The 17,614-nt window shown below is 36.6% G+C and overlaps 1 protein-coding gene across 3 annotated transcripts; it reads right to left on the minus strand.

The window, feature by feature from the left end:
- Window positions 1–400: 400 nt before the first annotated feature.
- On the minus strand, window positions 401–16,808 carry cpt1aa (carnitine palmitoyltransferase 1Aa (liver)). Of its 3 annotated transcripts, none has more exons than XM_046840166.1 (19): window positions 16,600–16,808; window positions 15,769–15,953; window positions 13,764–13,906; window positions 13,299–13,470; window positions 12,521–12,625; window positions 11,966–12,103; window positions 11,556–11,633; window positions 11,353–11,460; window positions 10,945–11,032; window positions 7,969–8,164; window positions 6,724–6,912; window positions 6,533–6,638; window positions 6,285–6,401; window positions 5,813–5,977; window positions 4,934–5,065; window positions 1,801–1,953; window positions 1,232–1,345; window positions 715–807; window positions 401–584 (listed from the first exon to the last, which is right to left on the minus strand). In XM_046840166.1, the coding sequence occupies exons 2-19, from the start codon at window positions 15,907–15,909 to the stop codon at window positions 504–506; spliced, it is 2,319 nt and encodes a 772-aa protein (XP_046696122.1). In that variant the 5' UTR covers window positions 15,910–15,953; window positions 16,600–16,808; the 3' UTR covers window positions 401–503. The 3 variants fall into 3 exon arrangements, with proteins under 3 accessions (XP_046696122.1, XP_046696124.1, XP_046696123.1); XM_046840168.1 differs by lacking the exon at window positions 10,945–11,032 and adding an exon at window positions 8,825–8,909 and having other exon boundaries at window positions 16,600–16,806; XM_046840167.1 differs by lacking the exon at window positions 16,600–16,808 and adding an exon at window positions 16,432–16,552.
- Between the last annotated feature and the right edge of the window lie 806 nt (window positions 16,809–17,614).

Genomic DNA, 17,614 nt, shown 5'->3' on the forward strand with positions numbered 1-17,614 from the left:
CAGACGCTCAGACAGTCAGACGCTCAGTCAGTCAGACGATCAGTCAGTCAGTCATACAGTCAGACACTCAGACAGTCAGATCAGTCAATCAGTCAGTCAGACACTCAGTCGATCAGTCAGACACTCAGTCGATCAGTCAGTCAGTCAGACGCTCAGACAGTCAGTCAGACGCTCAGACAGTCAGTCAGACGCTCAGACAGTCAGTCAGACGCTCAGTCAGTCAGACGCTCAGTCAGTCAGACGATCAGTCAGTCACTCAGTTATTCAGTCAGTCAGACAGTCAGTCAGACAGTCAGTCAGTCAGACACTCAGTGAATAAGTCAGTCAGTCGATCAGTCAGTCACTCAGACATCCGGCATTTTTTCTCCTTTAAAAGCACACATCATATTTCCATGAATAATAAAATCTGAAATTCCTCAAATTAGAACTTGCATGTCAAACCCATTCGAACAATAATAAAGAAAGGAACACAAAATTAATTCTATAAATGCCTCATTGCCTCATCATTTCAGTGGTTCCAGATGGAACAGTTCCAGCATGTCAAGCATCGCCTGTCTGATGTTGTTGCCAAAGCGTTGAGCATCCTGCATGTAAAACATATCCAAAGCACTTCCAATCAATCAACAATTCAGACATTCCTTACTGAAAGTAGCAGTGTTAAAGTATTGATGCTCATGTATTAGGAAAAAAAAAAAAAAAAAAGATCTGGCTCACCGTTTCAGGGCTGGAACACTTGCAGGAGATATGAAAGTTAATGAGGTTCTCTCCCACAATAATATATGCTACTCCGTAACCATCATCGGCCACCTGTCGGAGCAAAGAATGAGCAGCTAAAAACACCCGTAATATATCAGGTCTCAATATGGACATTGGAGGATTCTGTTCAAATTTGGGTTGTTATTAGAGCATGTGGAGCTGTGAGTGAAAACTTAACGGCAATTATTGATCGACTTTCCAGCTAGACTTCTTGTTCTATTGTATTGCAGTTAAAGACCACAAGTGATTCTGAATAGCACCATCGTCTATACGTTACCTTTTGTGTTTAAACGTTATATGACTGCACTACATAATATGCAACTTGTTTGTTTTTGTTTGCAACTAATGCAACATTAAAAAACAAAACATTATCCTGGTGTGGGCATAACATACCACCATCGCCAATTAACCCGATTTCAATAAAGAACTTTTATTCATATAAACATTGACCTGAAAATGACTGCAGAAGACTTACCGGGCCGAAACCACCACCGCTGGAAACAAACTCAGGATGGTTCACCAAATCAAACAGCTCCGGTTGCTGCAGTGGCGTCTGACTGGTAGACAACCTCCACGGCTCAGACAGTACCTGTAAGTGCATCCCATAATGTGAAAATGTGTCAGTGTGAGACTGATGTACTGCAATAAAGAATGCAAACGGTCCTGGAAAAGGTTTTATTTTTTTCTTCTATTATTATTCAAATCTAAGTAGAAACTGTTATGCCACATTTTGTAAGGAAATGGGAGAAAAATAACTAAATTAATAAATAAGCGATCACATATGCCATGTCGTTTTCCAAGAGAAAGAAACTGTGTAAAATTGGAAGCATTGGCAAAAAAAAATAATAAATCCATAGAAATTAAATTACATAGTTTCTAATTGTAAAACTGTAGATACTTGTGCTGCTTTTCCTGCACCTGCCCTGCCAAGCAAATTAATTATTGTATGATAAAAATATATATATATATTTTTTTTATTTTGTGCTTCAAAATTGTAGGATTACTAGGACACACCCACTGAAGTCAGGTTCATTCTCTGCTTACCTTTTTAAGAAAGGGAGAGTCCTGTTGTAAATATTGAGAGATTACATAGAGACAGAAAAGATGGCGGTCGATGCCTTTCCCGGTCATTGCTATTCGGTACATCAGCTGGTGCTTCTCTCCTGCCTGCTTCAGCAGACTTAATTTCTTCTCTCTCTAAGAAAAACAAACAAACCAAAAAAAACCAGTCACTGTCACAGGAATTATGAGGATACAGTGATTATTGCAAATAATTAGTTTGTTCGACCCTCTACAGGCACATTTGAAGCTCGATTCACCATCGGCTAGTACATTTGTTTTCTTTTTACTCGCCAGAATTTTGACATGAAACGCAAGACCAATGCAACTGAACAAAAAAAAAAAAGAAAAAAAAAAAAAAAACTTCTGTCTGTCTGAATTATTCATTAATTTTCCACATTAATCTAACCTACCATTTCTTAGAAGACTGGTTTTCTTAGAAGAATTGGAAAATTTACAAGCCATTGCCTATATAAAGATATTTATAGTCATCTATCTGGAAATTTACTCACATCGTAGAGGGTTGTTACTTATTACCAGTGGTAGACAAAGAATACAAAGTACAAAACTTAAAAAAATTGTGTAAATAAAGTCACGGGTTTTGTGGCGAGTTTGAGTCTGGAGTTTCTTCCATCATTTATTCCTCTCTAAATGTTCTGCTTGATGTTGAACTGATGCTGAACTGTAAGTTAATGATGAGTAGATGCACCAAGCGCCAATCAAAACAAGTTCAAAACAGAGCGTGTCCTCAACACTGATTGGTGGATTGCTGCTGATTGTAGATGTTCAAGAATTAGCTCTTGGGGTAGACTCAAAGTGCACACCATTCATATTTAAATTCAGAGCACTGACAGGATACAGTTCAGACACTAATTATGCCATGTACTCTTTGGATGGCTGCACCATATAAAATATTAAAGCAGGAGAATCGAAGGATTTTTTTTTTTTTTAATGGGAGGCATGGTAATTAGGCCAATAAATTCCACTTATGAATGACAGCTACTCTAAAGTATAATGAATAATGAGCAGTATTTAGAGGACAATTCAGGTCTGTAGAATATTTCATGTTGACCAAACATGTTGGGCATAATAAAGTCAAATAAAGTTCTACTATCCCGGGTTGCATGTATATTAAAAAGTTCAATATTTAGAAAAATAATGGAATTGACTGCATGTGAATCAGCCTCTTCAATCCCACCACCATTTCTCAAATATTTCTCATAAGCTCTGAAAAAAGTACACAAATCTTTTTTCTTTCAATGATGATAATAAAAAAAAAATCATAAAACCAAGTGTAAAATGTTGATGTTAAAATATATTTATATATGCTATAAATTAAACATATATATATATATATATATATATATATATATATATATATATATATATATATATATATATATATATATATATACACACACACACATATATATATATATATATATATATGTGTATATATATATATATATATATATATATATATATATATATATATATATATATATATATATATATACATATATATATATATATATATATATATATATATATATATATATTAGTAGCCAATACCAGTTTCTAACCTTGAGTCAGCATTAAAACATCGAAATAAATATGATGGATTAAAACTTTTTTTTAAATGTTAACAATATGAAATATCTGGCCATTAACAATTACAAATACTTGAACAAAATGCATTTCTGCTACAGTGAAATGTATCAAATACCCAACATCCAGGTTAATTTCACTAATTCATACCAATTAATTGCATTTTGTCAGTAGCAGAGTTGACATATCTGTTAAAAGCAATTCAGTCATTTTAGGACCATTCCTAATAAATAATCAATACCAAATTAATTTTAAAAATGTAGAATTTGGTACTGTTTAAACACCTGTATCAAGGACATCACTGCAAAAAGTCTAACTTTTAACCAGTGAATCATTCAGTAAATTATTAACACTTTAATTTTGTTAAATTCTTATTTCACGAAAGTGCTAGAATATAATCAATAATAATACTGATTTATAATAAACCTAATCTACAATTTCCCAGCAAAGGAAATTCTTCAGAAAGGACTATCAAACATGACTATATAAAGGAGAGAATGTAAGCTGTCGAATAAACAAACAAATCCTAATGTCAACCAATTGCCGTGTTCGTCATTGCTCCATTATAATCCACTGTACATCCTGATAACCATCACATGTACTACAATCAGATCACCAGGTACATTTGACTCTTTTAACACCTGTATTTAACACTCACGATTCAAAATACACGTCTGTACCACACTTTATTGACAAAAAATTATGGATGCCTGCCTATAAGATTTGTATGTGCCTTTTAAACATCCCATATCACATTTAGTCACCATTTGTTGTTATAAAAGAGATTTTTGTTCATTCAGCCACAGTAGGTGAAGTGAGGAGGCCTGGGTACAGTCAGGACTCCAATTGCTACCAAAGGTGTTCAATAGGGTTGAGGTCAGAGCTCTATAGGAGGCCACTCAAGATCTTCCAGTCCAACCCATATAACCCATATGTTCAAGTGAAGGGAAATGTCATGCTACCACTTCCAAAGTGCCACAAATGCCTGGAAAAGGCAGGTGTCCCAATACCTTTGTCCATATAGTGTATGTCTAAACAAAGCCTAAAGAGCTTGAGTAACTCTCCTGCACTACAAAAGGCACTTTTTCAATAAGAATACCGAGACAAATTTTAAATAATCAAAACTAACATGTAAAACACAAAAAGTGCTTCACTGGTCCTGATTTGAGCGAATGAAAGAATCAGGACTACAATTGTTATTAAGGCGAAATCTTGTAGCAGGCAACCTTTAAAAAAAAAAAAAAAAAACAGATCATGTTGCACGGTTTGGTGAGTGACAGCACAAGCTGATCGTCTGCTTGGCGAAAGAAGTGCGAATGCAGCAGCGTGCTTGGCGAAGACGGTTGTTTGTACTCGCAAGAGAGGTGTGGAGTGATGAAGAGGCTTGTTTATCATAAAAAAAAAAATGACAGCTAAGTTACATTACGTACCGAACCTTGCAAACGCATCGAGACAGAATAATTCAATCTGTCTAAATGCCAGAGAGGGGGGGTTTGGATGTTTAAAGTACCGTATCATTGTTGACCATGGCCTTGACAAAGGCACAGGTCTCGTTGGTGCACGATCGCACGGTCTCCGTCCGGCCCTCTCTGAAAAGACGAGTCATGGATGCCTCGTAGGTCAAGCAGAACTTCCCTTTATCCTGAGATGCACAACGGTGGAGATATGCAAATCATGTAGATGAATAATTTATTTCTTTTTTACAAAAATACCACATACATTTATAATTCACTCATACATTAAAATATAAACAGAGGTTAAACTGGTAGTTTTGTGTAAATTTTGCCTTTCCTGTTTTTATTATGCAAATGCCGACTGTGTCCTTTGTAAAAATGCATAAAAATGCAGACAGTGACCTTTGTAATCTCATTCAGAGAATTTTACAATAATAGTGTTGCAGTTATTTATTATTATTATTAGTGTGAAGTATTACAGAGGTCACTGTATGCATTTTTTTACAAAGGACACGATCTGTATTATTCAAATTCGGTACAGTTTGGGGGAAGAAAATAAAATTGAAATTGTTTGTCATATTAATATTAACATCTGTGAACATCAAAAAGTTTACATTTCTAAAACAATTTTTAAGTAAATGCCTGCTTGGTTAAATTATATATAAAATAACATTTTAGAAATTCTTTTGTATTATATTAACAGTTTAGACTTGTTCGACCTTATTTGAGTACTACAGATGTGTATATAAGTGTGTGTTTTAAATTAAAAAAAAAATACGTTTGTGAGGGATCTCAGATTTGAACTACGTTCCACATATAAAAAGGATTGCATTCGGTACACACGTACACCGAACCGAAAGCTCTGTAACGAAACAGCTCAGTACGAATATGTGTACTGTTTCACCCCTAATATTCATCGCTTATCGTTTGCTTACCCTGAAGTGAGCGAGTTGCAAGGCGATCTGAATAAAGGCGTCTGGGCTGGTCTTGCATTTCTTGATCAGTCCTTTACCAAACTCTTGGAAAGGAATAATGGCCATGTCCACATCATCAGCCAAGGCCTGAGCCACAGCCAGGGAGTTGGCGATCATGGTTTGGCACTGTATATTTAAAGAGAAAAAATAATCAAAAAGAGGAAAAAAATAGTGTGTAGTAGACAAAAAATGAGACTATTTTGGGTTTTTAAGAGGCGACATAACAGAAAAGTAGTGGTAATTATAGTTTTTAACCAAGATTGCATAAGTCTCCGTTTTTAAGAGGGAACTTTCTTATAGCTGTAAATGACAAATGGCTCAGGGGTGAATTCGAATAAGTATTATTTTCGTTTTTTACTATGATATGTAGCAATAACAGTCAACTTGTTACTAAACCCTGTTGTACAAAGATGTGAGATTGTTTGTGATGTACATCAGGAGGGATGTTCCACTGTAGTCTTTGAGGTCCAGGGAGGTTGCGGTGAGGCTGTCCTTTACAATGGCGGTCTTCTGTGTATCCCAGTTTAATAGCATCAGTCGACAGCACATGCTTAAAAAAAATAAAATAATAAATAAAATGTAAATATGTAGAAGTTATACTGATCAAAATATGCTATATGATCATAATTTTATAATGTAGTACATACATGACATGATTTGACCGATTATGTACGCACATACCTCCCAAAGATGGCCTATGATTGGAGCATCAGCCCAGCTGTGCTCCGCGTTCAGGCCGATTGTTCCGTTCTTGTAGACGATCAGGTTGAAAGACTTGTCAAACCACCTGAACGGAAAAGGCCGAAGATGTGAGTCATGCCAAGCAAGCAGGTACAAGTTGGTGGCACTGTTTATCGAAGTAGAAGATTTACCTGTCATAGCACTTGCCATGCAGGAGGGATTTACCAAAACTGTGCAAGGATTCATAGGGTTTTTTTGGATCGTGATGCTGCTCGGTGTCGTCCAGAGTGACGAAGAATGCTGCCTTCTCAATAGCATCAAGGCTGTGCCTGTTCTTTCCCTGTCTAAGGTAGGCGTCGCGGGCGCATGCCCAAGGCACCCTGACAAAAATAAATAAATAATGCATAAAGAAACCATACAAAGCTTCAATACTATGGGGTCTAACTGATAAAACATGTTTAATGTAGGGGTGGGCAATATGGCAAAAAAATAAAAACAATTATTTTTTAATGTTTGACCAATTCACGGATTTAATTTTTAATTTTATGCTAGTCAACTCAAAACTACTACATGACTGTGATTCTTTATTAGTAATTTGAAAAACCATCTAATTAAGGAACGTGGTATTTCTTGTCAATGGTACACAAGGTGTAAATAAATGGTAAACAATTTATTTGGTTAAACATCTTTGAAGAAGATTTTAATAAAATATGAAAGGAAATATTGTGCAATTTAAATTAAACATTAGATATTTAAATATTTATTTAAATATTTTTATTTATTTCTAAATAAATAAAATGTATTTATTTATTTATTTTACCCATTTTATCCAACTTAAAGATTATTTCAGTCAATAAATAAATAAATAAATAAATAGATCAAGTAATTTCAAACCGTATAATTACAATTACAACCGATCATCTTGGTGTATTTGTCGCAAAATAAATGCGACTGGAATAAATTAGCGGGGCTGCCACTACTCGTTGTAACGGACTTTTGGCATATTTCGCATTTGACAAAAGTTTGACCTCTCAAATCTGAACCGTTTCCAAACCGCAGAGGAAGCGTTACTACCTTTCTTTATCACAAGTTCATCCTGATGTGAAGAACCATCCGTCTCCATGATGTTAGTCGCTATGTCTACATTACATTCCTACATAGAATGCCCTCACATGTGAGCAGCTAATCCGGTGCGCCATCATGTGGTCAGAAAATATTGTCTTAATTATTCTTCCATTGGTGCAATAACAATGAATCTGATAGGATGCGTGCACCAATGTTTTTTTTTTTTAAATCGTACATTTGAATTAATAAAAATAAAAATAATCCTATTGAATCCTATAGAAAAGCCCTATTTTAATGTAACAGTTATGCAACCTCATTCACAACGAGTTGCAACAATGTAAGTAAGTGGTCTCCACATACTATACAGTTACCTGTCTCCTGCAGTCAGGGCAGCCAGTTTTTCCTCTCCAGGCTGGGGTTCTGAGGTGTCTGCAAGGATCCTCTCTATCTGCTGTTCGATCTCTCGTGGCAGGAGCAGACGTCCGTCGTAAAACATGCTCACCTTGAAATAGCGCCCTTTGTGGTATACCACAATATGCCTGCTGTCGGACACATGCTGGAGGGAATCTACACTCATGGGAGAAAATAAAATGGTGGTTCAAAACTGGTCCAAAAAGTACAAGGCATAGTAAATAGCAAAATGGCAGAAGCATGAATTTTTTAGAAAATGAATGCAATTATAGACACAACAAGCAACTGGACTGGAAATGCAGGAATGGTAAATAGGTCTAGACTTTCGTTTCTGTATATGAAGTCATTGTGTTTTTTATTTCCTCTGGAAAATCACGTTGAATTTAAGATAAATCAAAAAAATTAGAATTTGGAAAAAAAAATAAATACTATTTGAATTTTGAATTTAAACTCAATATTAAAACAAATGTCTGACCTTTTGAGAGGTTATACATGATTCATGGTTATAAAAGAAAAAAATAATCATATTGAGGAGACATTGATTTTGGGGAAAGTATCAATTACAGGAAAGTGTTACTATACAATGTTCACTCCTTTCTATTTGCCACAGCGGAACAGGTTCCATAGATTCAACCAGGATTAGATTAAACAAGTTAATTTGCTGATTTAATGAAGCACTTTTGAGCTACCAATTACGGTAGACAGGATAATCATTGAGTAAAAAGTGTAAGGACACATCAGGTGTAGGGCAGGGAGGTATAAAAGTGGTTTAAAAGTTTGCTTAAGCATGAGGACTGTGCCATGCGGGTTCTGTACCTGTCTCTATGCCTGGAATGCGACTGGTGTTGAACATGCGCTCATACTGTGATGAGCACATAGGAATAGTGTTTTGTATCAAAAGCTGAAAAGAAAAGCAAAAAAAGGTCAAAAAAAAAAGAATGTGTGGTGGCCTATATTTCCTATATTCCTATAGATTTTCTCACCAACAGACCTCAATCTGTTAGGTTGGGCAAACGGGTATCCTCAACCCTCAGTCTGAACACTGGCATCCCACAGGGCTGTGTCTTGAGCCCAATACTCTACTCCCTGTTCACCCATGACTGTGCTGCTCTGTATAACTCCATCTTCATCAAGTATGCAGACGACACCACCGTTGGCCAGATCAGCAAACACGACGAATTGGCCTACAGGGAGATCTGAAGCCTGACTGCATGGTGTGCCATCAATAACCTGACCCTCAACGCCACGAAGACTAAAGAGTTCATCGTGGACTTTCAGAAATCTAACAGCAGGAGACATTTCCCAGTCTACATCAATGAAACTGAAGTAGAGCGAGTCTCCAACTTTAAGGTCTTGGAAACTCACATCTCTGAGGATCTGTCCTGGTACCATAACACTTCAGCTCTGGTTAGGAAGGCACAACATTGCCTGTACTTCATAAGGAGTCTCAAGAAAGCTCATCTATCCCCAGGGATTTTAACAAGTTTCTACCACTGCATCATCGAGAGCATCCGGACACCCTCAATCACTGTATGGTACGGAGGCTCCACTGTCATGTTGTCTATATCTGATGCAGAAAAGCTCATCCATGCATTAATGACCTCCAGATTGGACTATTGTAATGTATTAATAGATGATTGTCCTGCATCATTTATAAACAAGTTACAGTTTGTCCAGAATGCAGCAGTCACAGTTCTCCCAGGGTCGAGAAAATATGACCATATAATCACAATCTTATCATCCCTAAACTGTAAACTGTTAAGTTTCGAATCGACTACAAACTACTGCTATTTACTTACTAAGGCCTAAATGGTTTGGCTCCCATGTATCGTTCCGTTCTTCTAACACGCTAAAATCCATCACACTCCTTGAGATCTCAAAACTCCGGAGTTCTAGAAGTTCCTTGAATAGCAGAGTCCACTAAAGACGGAAAAGCATTCTCACATTAAGCTCCTAAACTTTGAAATAGTCTTCCTGACAGTGTTCGTGGCTCAGACACACTCTCCCAGTTTAAGTGCAGAAGTTTTAAGTATGCATCTTTTTAGCGAGTCCTATACATAACACACATCACATATCGTAACCTTGTGCTTCAGTACATCTGATCACATGCACATTTATTAACTTGTGCTTGTAATATCATGAACAGCAGCTACGCTAATTCCTTTCCACTGCTTCTCTTTCTCTCCCCATCCCGAGGCATCCTGAGATTGCTACAGCCAAAGTCACGCAGAAAGTCATGAAGATTGTGGACCTTTAAAAAAGTAGATGCCGATCCCGCAAACATCCCGAACCATCTAGAAACGTACCGGCACCATTTGGATCCCACTTCATGTAAAGTTTGGACATTGGACCTCTTTGAGCATTTAAAGGACATTCTCCCAAATGGCTGCTTGTCAAACTTGGTGGCATCACTATAGAATACTAAAATCTCGTCAAAGGAAGATGTAGTGCTGCCCTCGTCACTTTTGTCGCATGTTAGTTCTCACTCTCTAGTGTTCTGTATTGTTTTAAAGACTATAATCACACACTTGATATCACCCAAATAAGGATGGGTTCCCCTTTTAAATCTGTTTCCGCTCAAGGTTGCTGTGTCCCTGTACTATGCAATGACAAAGTTGTATCTATCTGTCTGTCTGTCTGTCTGTCTGTCTGTCTGTCTGTCTGTCTGGGCTATGTAGCTAATACATTTCTCTGTCAATATTAGGGTACAGTGCAGTGAAGGAAGTGTGAACTCAGTCGGTCAAAATAGAGGGAAAAAGGATCCAACTCAAAAAAAAAAAAAAAAAAAAAAAAAAAAGAACACAAACACACACACAAAGTGATATGACGGAGGAATGGATTGGCAAATGAGAAGAACTTCTGTACCACCAGGAGACTACAGGGTATTAAATGATCTCAATGAGCTACTGCAGGCAGCCAAAACTGATTTATCTTACCCCTCTCCTGGCCTGGGATACGGCTGGTATTGTACAACCGCTCCCACTGGGCCGAACAGAACGGTACCCTGTTTGCTAGCGCAAAGAGCTGTGCCGCCGTGAGCGCAATGTCAGGAAAGCATGAAACGAAAAACCAGCAGAAAAACTCAGTATAAAATCTAAACAAATCTGCAACAAAAAACCTCCCGTTACAGAAATCTAAACGATCGAGCCGGATCACTGTTGCATGCATTTATATTTATAATGGGGTAAGAAACCGCATTATCAAAGACTATTCTCGCAGGTCAAGCCTATTGTTTGGTTAATGTGTCTTTAAGCCCACAAAAATAAATAAATAATGCTATGTTATTACAGCTTATTACAAGTTATTACAAGTCCTTGTCCACATCTCTGCCAACATGTTCTAACCGGTTTAATCTGAGCTCGGTCCAGCATCCTGCGGTACAGCATGATGGAATGGATGGTGTTACCGGCCCTCGCTGCCTGATAATTCGTGGGGAAAACATACAGGAAGTCCTGGAGGGAGAAAATAATTTGAATAAATGAATAAATTAGAATAAACAGTACACAAAAAAACCTCAGAGCATCCTCAAGCATAGGACTTTACTTACCATAGCGTAATAGTTGCTGTTTACCATAATTGGGTTACGGCTTCTAAGATAGATGTACTCCTCCCACCAATCACTGACCTGAAATAAAGGTATCGATAAAAATGTCATGAACGAATGCAGGGAAGAGCCGATTTTTTTTTTATTTGACGTGAATTTATAAACCAAATCTATGGTGATAAACCAATTATAAAATACATTTCTTTATTGCTAATTGAAACATGCCTCCAAGAAATCTCCATCAAAAATCATTGATAGATTTTAGGGGTGTAAGGGTAAAGAAAAATCATTGTTCAGTGCATTTTGTTTGGGCAAATTTCGCTACAGTTAAGGAGAAGAAATGCAAATGATAAAAATGCTGTTCCTTAGGTGTCCTAATACTTTTCTCCATATGTGTGCGTGTTAAAACTTACATAATTAGTGGCCCACAGTGACTTTAACTTCAAGTACCACTGGAGTTTGGGAGCCAGGGTCTTCTGAAAGTCTAAAGCAAGTTCCTCCATCTTTTTGTACTCCTTGTCGTCCAGGAGAGGGCGCACAGACTCCAGATACTGTGGATATGAGGGTTTTAGTCATTAACCGCAACAGCACTTTCAAACATATCTCATCAGGAAACGATGCAATTTTGCGCTCTCAAAACACACTGCTATTATGAATGAAACCGGAGTGTATTCTTGGTTACCAGGTGATGCCTGCATTCACACATCAGTTCCAACACAAGAGCTAGTTTAGAAATACGGCTTGAATCTGCGTGCATTTTAGTGGGTTAATGAACACCGCACACAATGTACCTTATATTTTTTAGAGATAAAATACCACGGTAAGAACCACTGCTGTGTCTTTACAAACCCATCTGCAAAAATTATAATTGTGATTCAAATGATGATTAAACAACTGGCAAAATTTAAACAATCAGCTGACTAAAGAAATATTATCGTGTGTTAATGTTTTCAAAGTGTTGCACTTACTCGTTTCATCGTGTCTTTCACAGAGGGCACGGGCAGATTAGGCAGAGACGTCTGGAAGCTATACAGATTTGGTGTCTGCATGCCAGAGAAAATCTTCACGAGTAGCTATAAATGCAGAATTAAAAAAAAAAACATAAAATGTACAGCAAAAAAACAAACAAACAAAAAACTATACACTATATGGTCAGGGCCACTATATAGAACTGACTTTTCAGGCCATATGTAGTTCTTCCCCAAACTGTTAATAGGATGGTTTTATACAATACATTTTGCCTTCACTTGAACATCTAGTGGCAAATCTCTTCAAAAGAGTGGATGTTATTATGAGAGCAAATGGGGACTAAATGGGAAAAATATATATGTATCTTATTTTCAGGTGTCCACAAACTGATGACCAAGATTTGCACTTATGATATTTTTCTATATTTAAACTCGTATGTATTAATATTGTACAACGTTATCACTTATGTTACAGCAACGATTTTATTACAAACTTTACTATATAAATTATTATGCATGATAAATAAAGTCTGTGACTCGCCTGCACTAACTGTACAGCTGTGCTGATGTGGGACCAGTAACCAGAACCTTCTGAACAATCTTGTGGTGTAGTATTAATCTAATATAATTTAACAAAATAAGACGTTTTGTGGGTGTGGAAGATGTCTAAAGACTCTGCCTGTGGGTTCCACTACAACTTTAACTAGTTGTCAAAAAAATAAAACCATTCTATTACTGTCTACTAACATTCACAGCCCCCCCGACCTGAAATACTCACCAGCCAGATGCGTGATTTCCAGGATAATGAGCTGTGACGCTCACTCATCCAGCCATGCCAGGACAGCAGCCACTTCAGCATGCTTCTCATGCTAAATATGATGACCACCCACAACCCTGTGCCCACCATAATGCCCCCGACTCTGCGCTGGTTGTCCAGGGACATGTATTTACTGCAGTAAGAAGAAGAGACATGGCGAATCTGAGAGTCGGGTCACTTAATAAAGAAGGTCGACCAATCACAGGTGTTTACCGATACAACAGCTTTGTTGGATTGTGCTTGCCGATAACGATTAATCAACAAAGTTTTTAAAATAGATACTGGATACAAAATAAATAAACAAACATAACAGTTCATGTAAAATAGTACTGAACTTTATTACAAAAATAAAACAGTAGTGAATTATGAAAAATGTGCTAAATAAAATAAATATGAGTATTAATAATTAAAAATATAATTTATTACCTTACTGGGGCGTATTTTCCAATTTTGAGGAAAAGACCTAAGGAGGGATCCACTTGAGCGTATTTTGCCCTTCCCATGTACCCTGCAAGCACCAGCATCAGTCCTGGAGCGCTGCCTGGGTACACGCCAGTCATAATGCCATTCTGGGGACACATTTATATAAGAGGACATCAGTTTTCCAAAAAACATCAAAGAAATGATTTCAGATATGAAAATAAAAAGAGCTTTTAATCTGTGCCATATAGAGAAGAAATATAAATACTTCTATACTATATATAGATTTAATCAATGATGGAGGTATAGAAGTATTTATATCTCTTCTCTATATGGCACAGATTTTTATATTTTTAATACACATCATAACAAGGGAAGGGAAAGTAAATAAGATTGTGGTGAGACCAGACAAAGGAGGTGAAGGTAAAGGGGGTAGCAGAGCTGAAGATGCTGAGATTTTCATTAGGAGTGACGACGATGGATAGAATTAGAAATGAGTTTAATAGAGGGACCGTGCATGTAGAACGTTTTGGAGACAAGGTGAGAGAGGCACAATTGAGTTGATTTGTTTATGTGCAGAAAAGGGACATGGAGTATATCAGTAGGAGAATGCTGAGGTTGCAGGTGTCAGACAGGAGAAAAAAGAGGAAGGCCAAGGAGAAGGTTTATGGATGTGGTAAGGAAAGACATGCAGGTAGTTGGTTTAAAAGAGGTTGCTGTGGTGACCCCTAACGGGAGAAGATGATGATTACACATCGCAACAACAAAGAGTTTAACAACTGTACTATGATCTCTGGATCACTTTTTTTGTAGCCACTTGTTCATATCTTCTTTTTTCTTCAATTGGAAATCACTCTGCAGATGAAGATGGCTACATTCAAACAGCCCAAGGATCTACAAGATTGCCATGGAAGGTTAAACTCAGGAACGATGCAGTTGAATTTGTACTATGATTAATGTGAATGGTTTGTTACAATAGTTTAAAGTTTCAATTGCCATAAAGAATTGCCTTTAAGTGTCCATTAGTGAACAGTCGATAACCTTAACAATGATGGAACTATAATGAATAGACAATCAGTTGAGAATGGGTTCCCTTTTGCATCTGGTTCTCACCAGGTTTCTTCCTCATAACATGTCAGGGATTTTTTGCCACTGTCGTTACTGGCTTGGTCATTAGGAATAAATGTACAGGGACTAATTTATGGCACTAAAATGTAAATGTATTTCTGTAAAGATGCTTTTGGACAATGTGCATTGTTAAAGTTGCTACACAAATTATATTGATTCAAGTGAATGTAATACAGTGTAAATGTGGCACTATTTGAAAACTGCAGTGAAAAAACATTCAACTAAACTGAAGTATAGGTTAAAATTAGTGCAGGAACAGTGTGCAGATCTAATAGGTAAAGAGGTTTTTACCATGTACTAGTCTGAAAGGTTTGCATACTTATGCAAGCAACTTTTTTCAGGGTGTTTTTTTCTAGAACAACCTGTTGAAGCATAATTTATGCACATACTTCCTGAAAATTGATAGATTTTAAAAGGCTGTTCAAATCTTTTGCAAGTGAATGGAAATAATGCCATTTCAATACTGATCTGAGTTCTCTCTGAATGGTCACATGACCAAATACTCCCTAATGCATTTCACATGCAATGTTTTACTTTGTCACGTGTAAGCGTACACAGTATGACATCTGGTGATGAAGAAAAAAAAAATATTGAGCATTTATATGTTGCAGTATTTTGATTTGGGGAGATGGATGATGTGATTTAGTTGAGGTTCCCTAATAAAGTGCAGCCGTGCCATTTGAAATACATGTGTGCATTTCTATAATGTAAAATCAATATCATCCTCGTGCAAAAACTCACGGTTACTCCAAACCCATACATATTTACTTTCAAATGCATACATAACCCCAGTTTCCTGAATGCAGTTTTCCAGGTTTCGCAATGAACCCCAATCGATCGGCCCTTCTGAGAACAGAAAGATATGCAGGACGTTTGTTGGTACCTTGAAGCGGATGAACTTCTTCTTCCACGAATGGAGGCCTGACAGGTAGACCTGCCGCAGGGCTTCATGGCTTAGCTGCAAGTCGATTCCATCAGGGGAGACAGTGAACTGAAAGGCCACGGCCTGGTGAGCTTCTGCCATGCTGACTGGGTCACAGGGACACCTTGAGCAAATTAAACACTATGCTGGAGGAAATAGAGAAAGAATTTAAAAACAATTAATGCATGATCAGGCTTGTGCATGTAAAAAGAACCGCAATGATTTCTTTAATATGCACACAGTCAGGGGTGCAAAAACTTTTTTTCTTTTGGTATGAACAGTAATTAAGCATGCCATAAAGAACACTGCTTCTCAAAGTACATGCTTTCATTATTCGATTTTAAATGCATACAAATGCATGTTTTTGGCCCAATTCTTCATATAATGCTGGTTATATAACTTTATATAAATAGCCTTAATAATATTCTTGATAAATATTAACTCTGCTTAGTGTTAATGACACGTTATCAATCTAAATTAGTGTGCTTCGTGTGCACGTGACTGATCAGCTCTGAATGTCACATTGAATGACCGGAGTCTGCTAGTAAAATGCAAGCAAAGTGCGAGCAAACTACAACGAGCAAAGCCACAAACAATGTTATAAAAAAAATGCAATATAATTACCGTGTCTAATGAACACTAAGACGTCCTTCTATAAATCCCTGACGCTTGCTAATTAGGATGCTAGCTAAACGGCTAGTCAGCACTATCCGCCATCTTTGTTTACTCTCTATATGAAGAACGCAGCGCTCACCTTCACGCGCGATGACAGGCTCAATCATTCACATTTACCTGATATTTTCTCAGTCTTGGAAGACACGACGATGTCCAGGTCTATGTCCTGCCCCGTCCCTGATGCCCTCTGGCTAATAATTCTTCACCAGGAGCATCCAGGCTGACACATACCGATTACGCGGAAAACCGCATACTAGCACACTAAGCAGTACGCAAAGTACGTAAGCCAGCGCCACACTACAGCCCGAAGTACGACGTATAGAGGAAACGGTCGAATACCGATTACCCATACGATCACTAGATAGGTGCACTATAGCCTGCATGAGGTAAGGGCTTACACGCCCCTTTCTAGTGCACTATGTTTATAGTACAGGGTTTTGTTTAGATTAAACCTTGCCCTGACGTGAAAAAAAAAACTATTCGCCCCCTAGTGGCTGAAGTGATTTATTTAAGATGAACATAAAAAAAAAATAATAATAACAACAATAATAACAATAACAATAATAATAATAGCAACAACAAAAAATAATAATACAAATAATTACGACAATAATAATTATGATAATAAGAATAACAATGATAATTATTAATATTTATTATATAACAATAACAATAATATTAATACTGTTATAAATCAGCTAACAATACAATCACAAGAAAGAAGCTTAATAATGATGCTGATGATGATGATAATAGTAGTGATAATTATATTTTTTATTATTATTATTATTATAAAAATTAGAAGAAGAAAAAGAACAATAACAATTATAATAATTATGTTATAAATCAGCATTAAAAAAAGTAATAAAGAAAGGCTTTTACTTTTTCACAGTACAGTGAAATTCTTTCTTCATATATATATATATATATATATATATATATATATATATATATATATATATATATATATATATATATATATATATATAGATTAATTAGTGCTTAAAAGTTTAGTGCCTATAAATGTATGTAACTTTATAGTAGTTCTTGAGTTGCTCAGTAACTTTAAGGATATTTTAGGCTCCTCATGTGGTCATCCTCAGCTACACAGAAAACTTCATCTATACAAAGA

Source organism: Silurus meridionalis, chromosome 26 (genome assembly GCF_014805685.1).
Source record: "Silurus meridionalis isolate SWU-2019-XX chromosome 26, ASM1480568v1, whole genome shotgun sequence".
Classification (NCBI taxonomy): domain Eukaryota; kingdom Metazoa; phylum Chordata; class Actinopteri; order Siluriformes; family Siluridae; genus Silurus; species Silurus meridionalis.

Coding starts and splice junctions, on each gene's coding strand:
- cpt1aa (XM_046840166.1), bottom strand. CDS start 15,909: ATGGCAGAAGCTCACCAGGCCGTGGCCTTTCAGTTCACTGTCTCCCCT. Junction 6,913..7,968: donor GCCCTGACTGCAGGAGACAG/GTAACTGTATAG, acceptor TATTTTTGTCAG/GGTGCCTTGGGCATGCGCCC. Junction 1,954..4,933: donor CCATGGTCAACAATGATACG/GTACTTTAAACA, acceptor TGTTTTTCTTAG/AGAGAGAAGAAATTAAGTCT.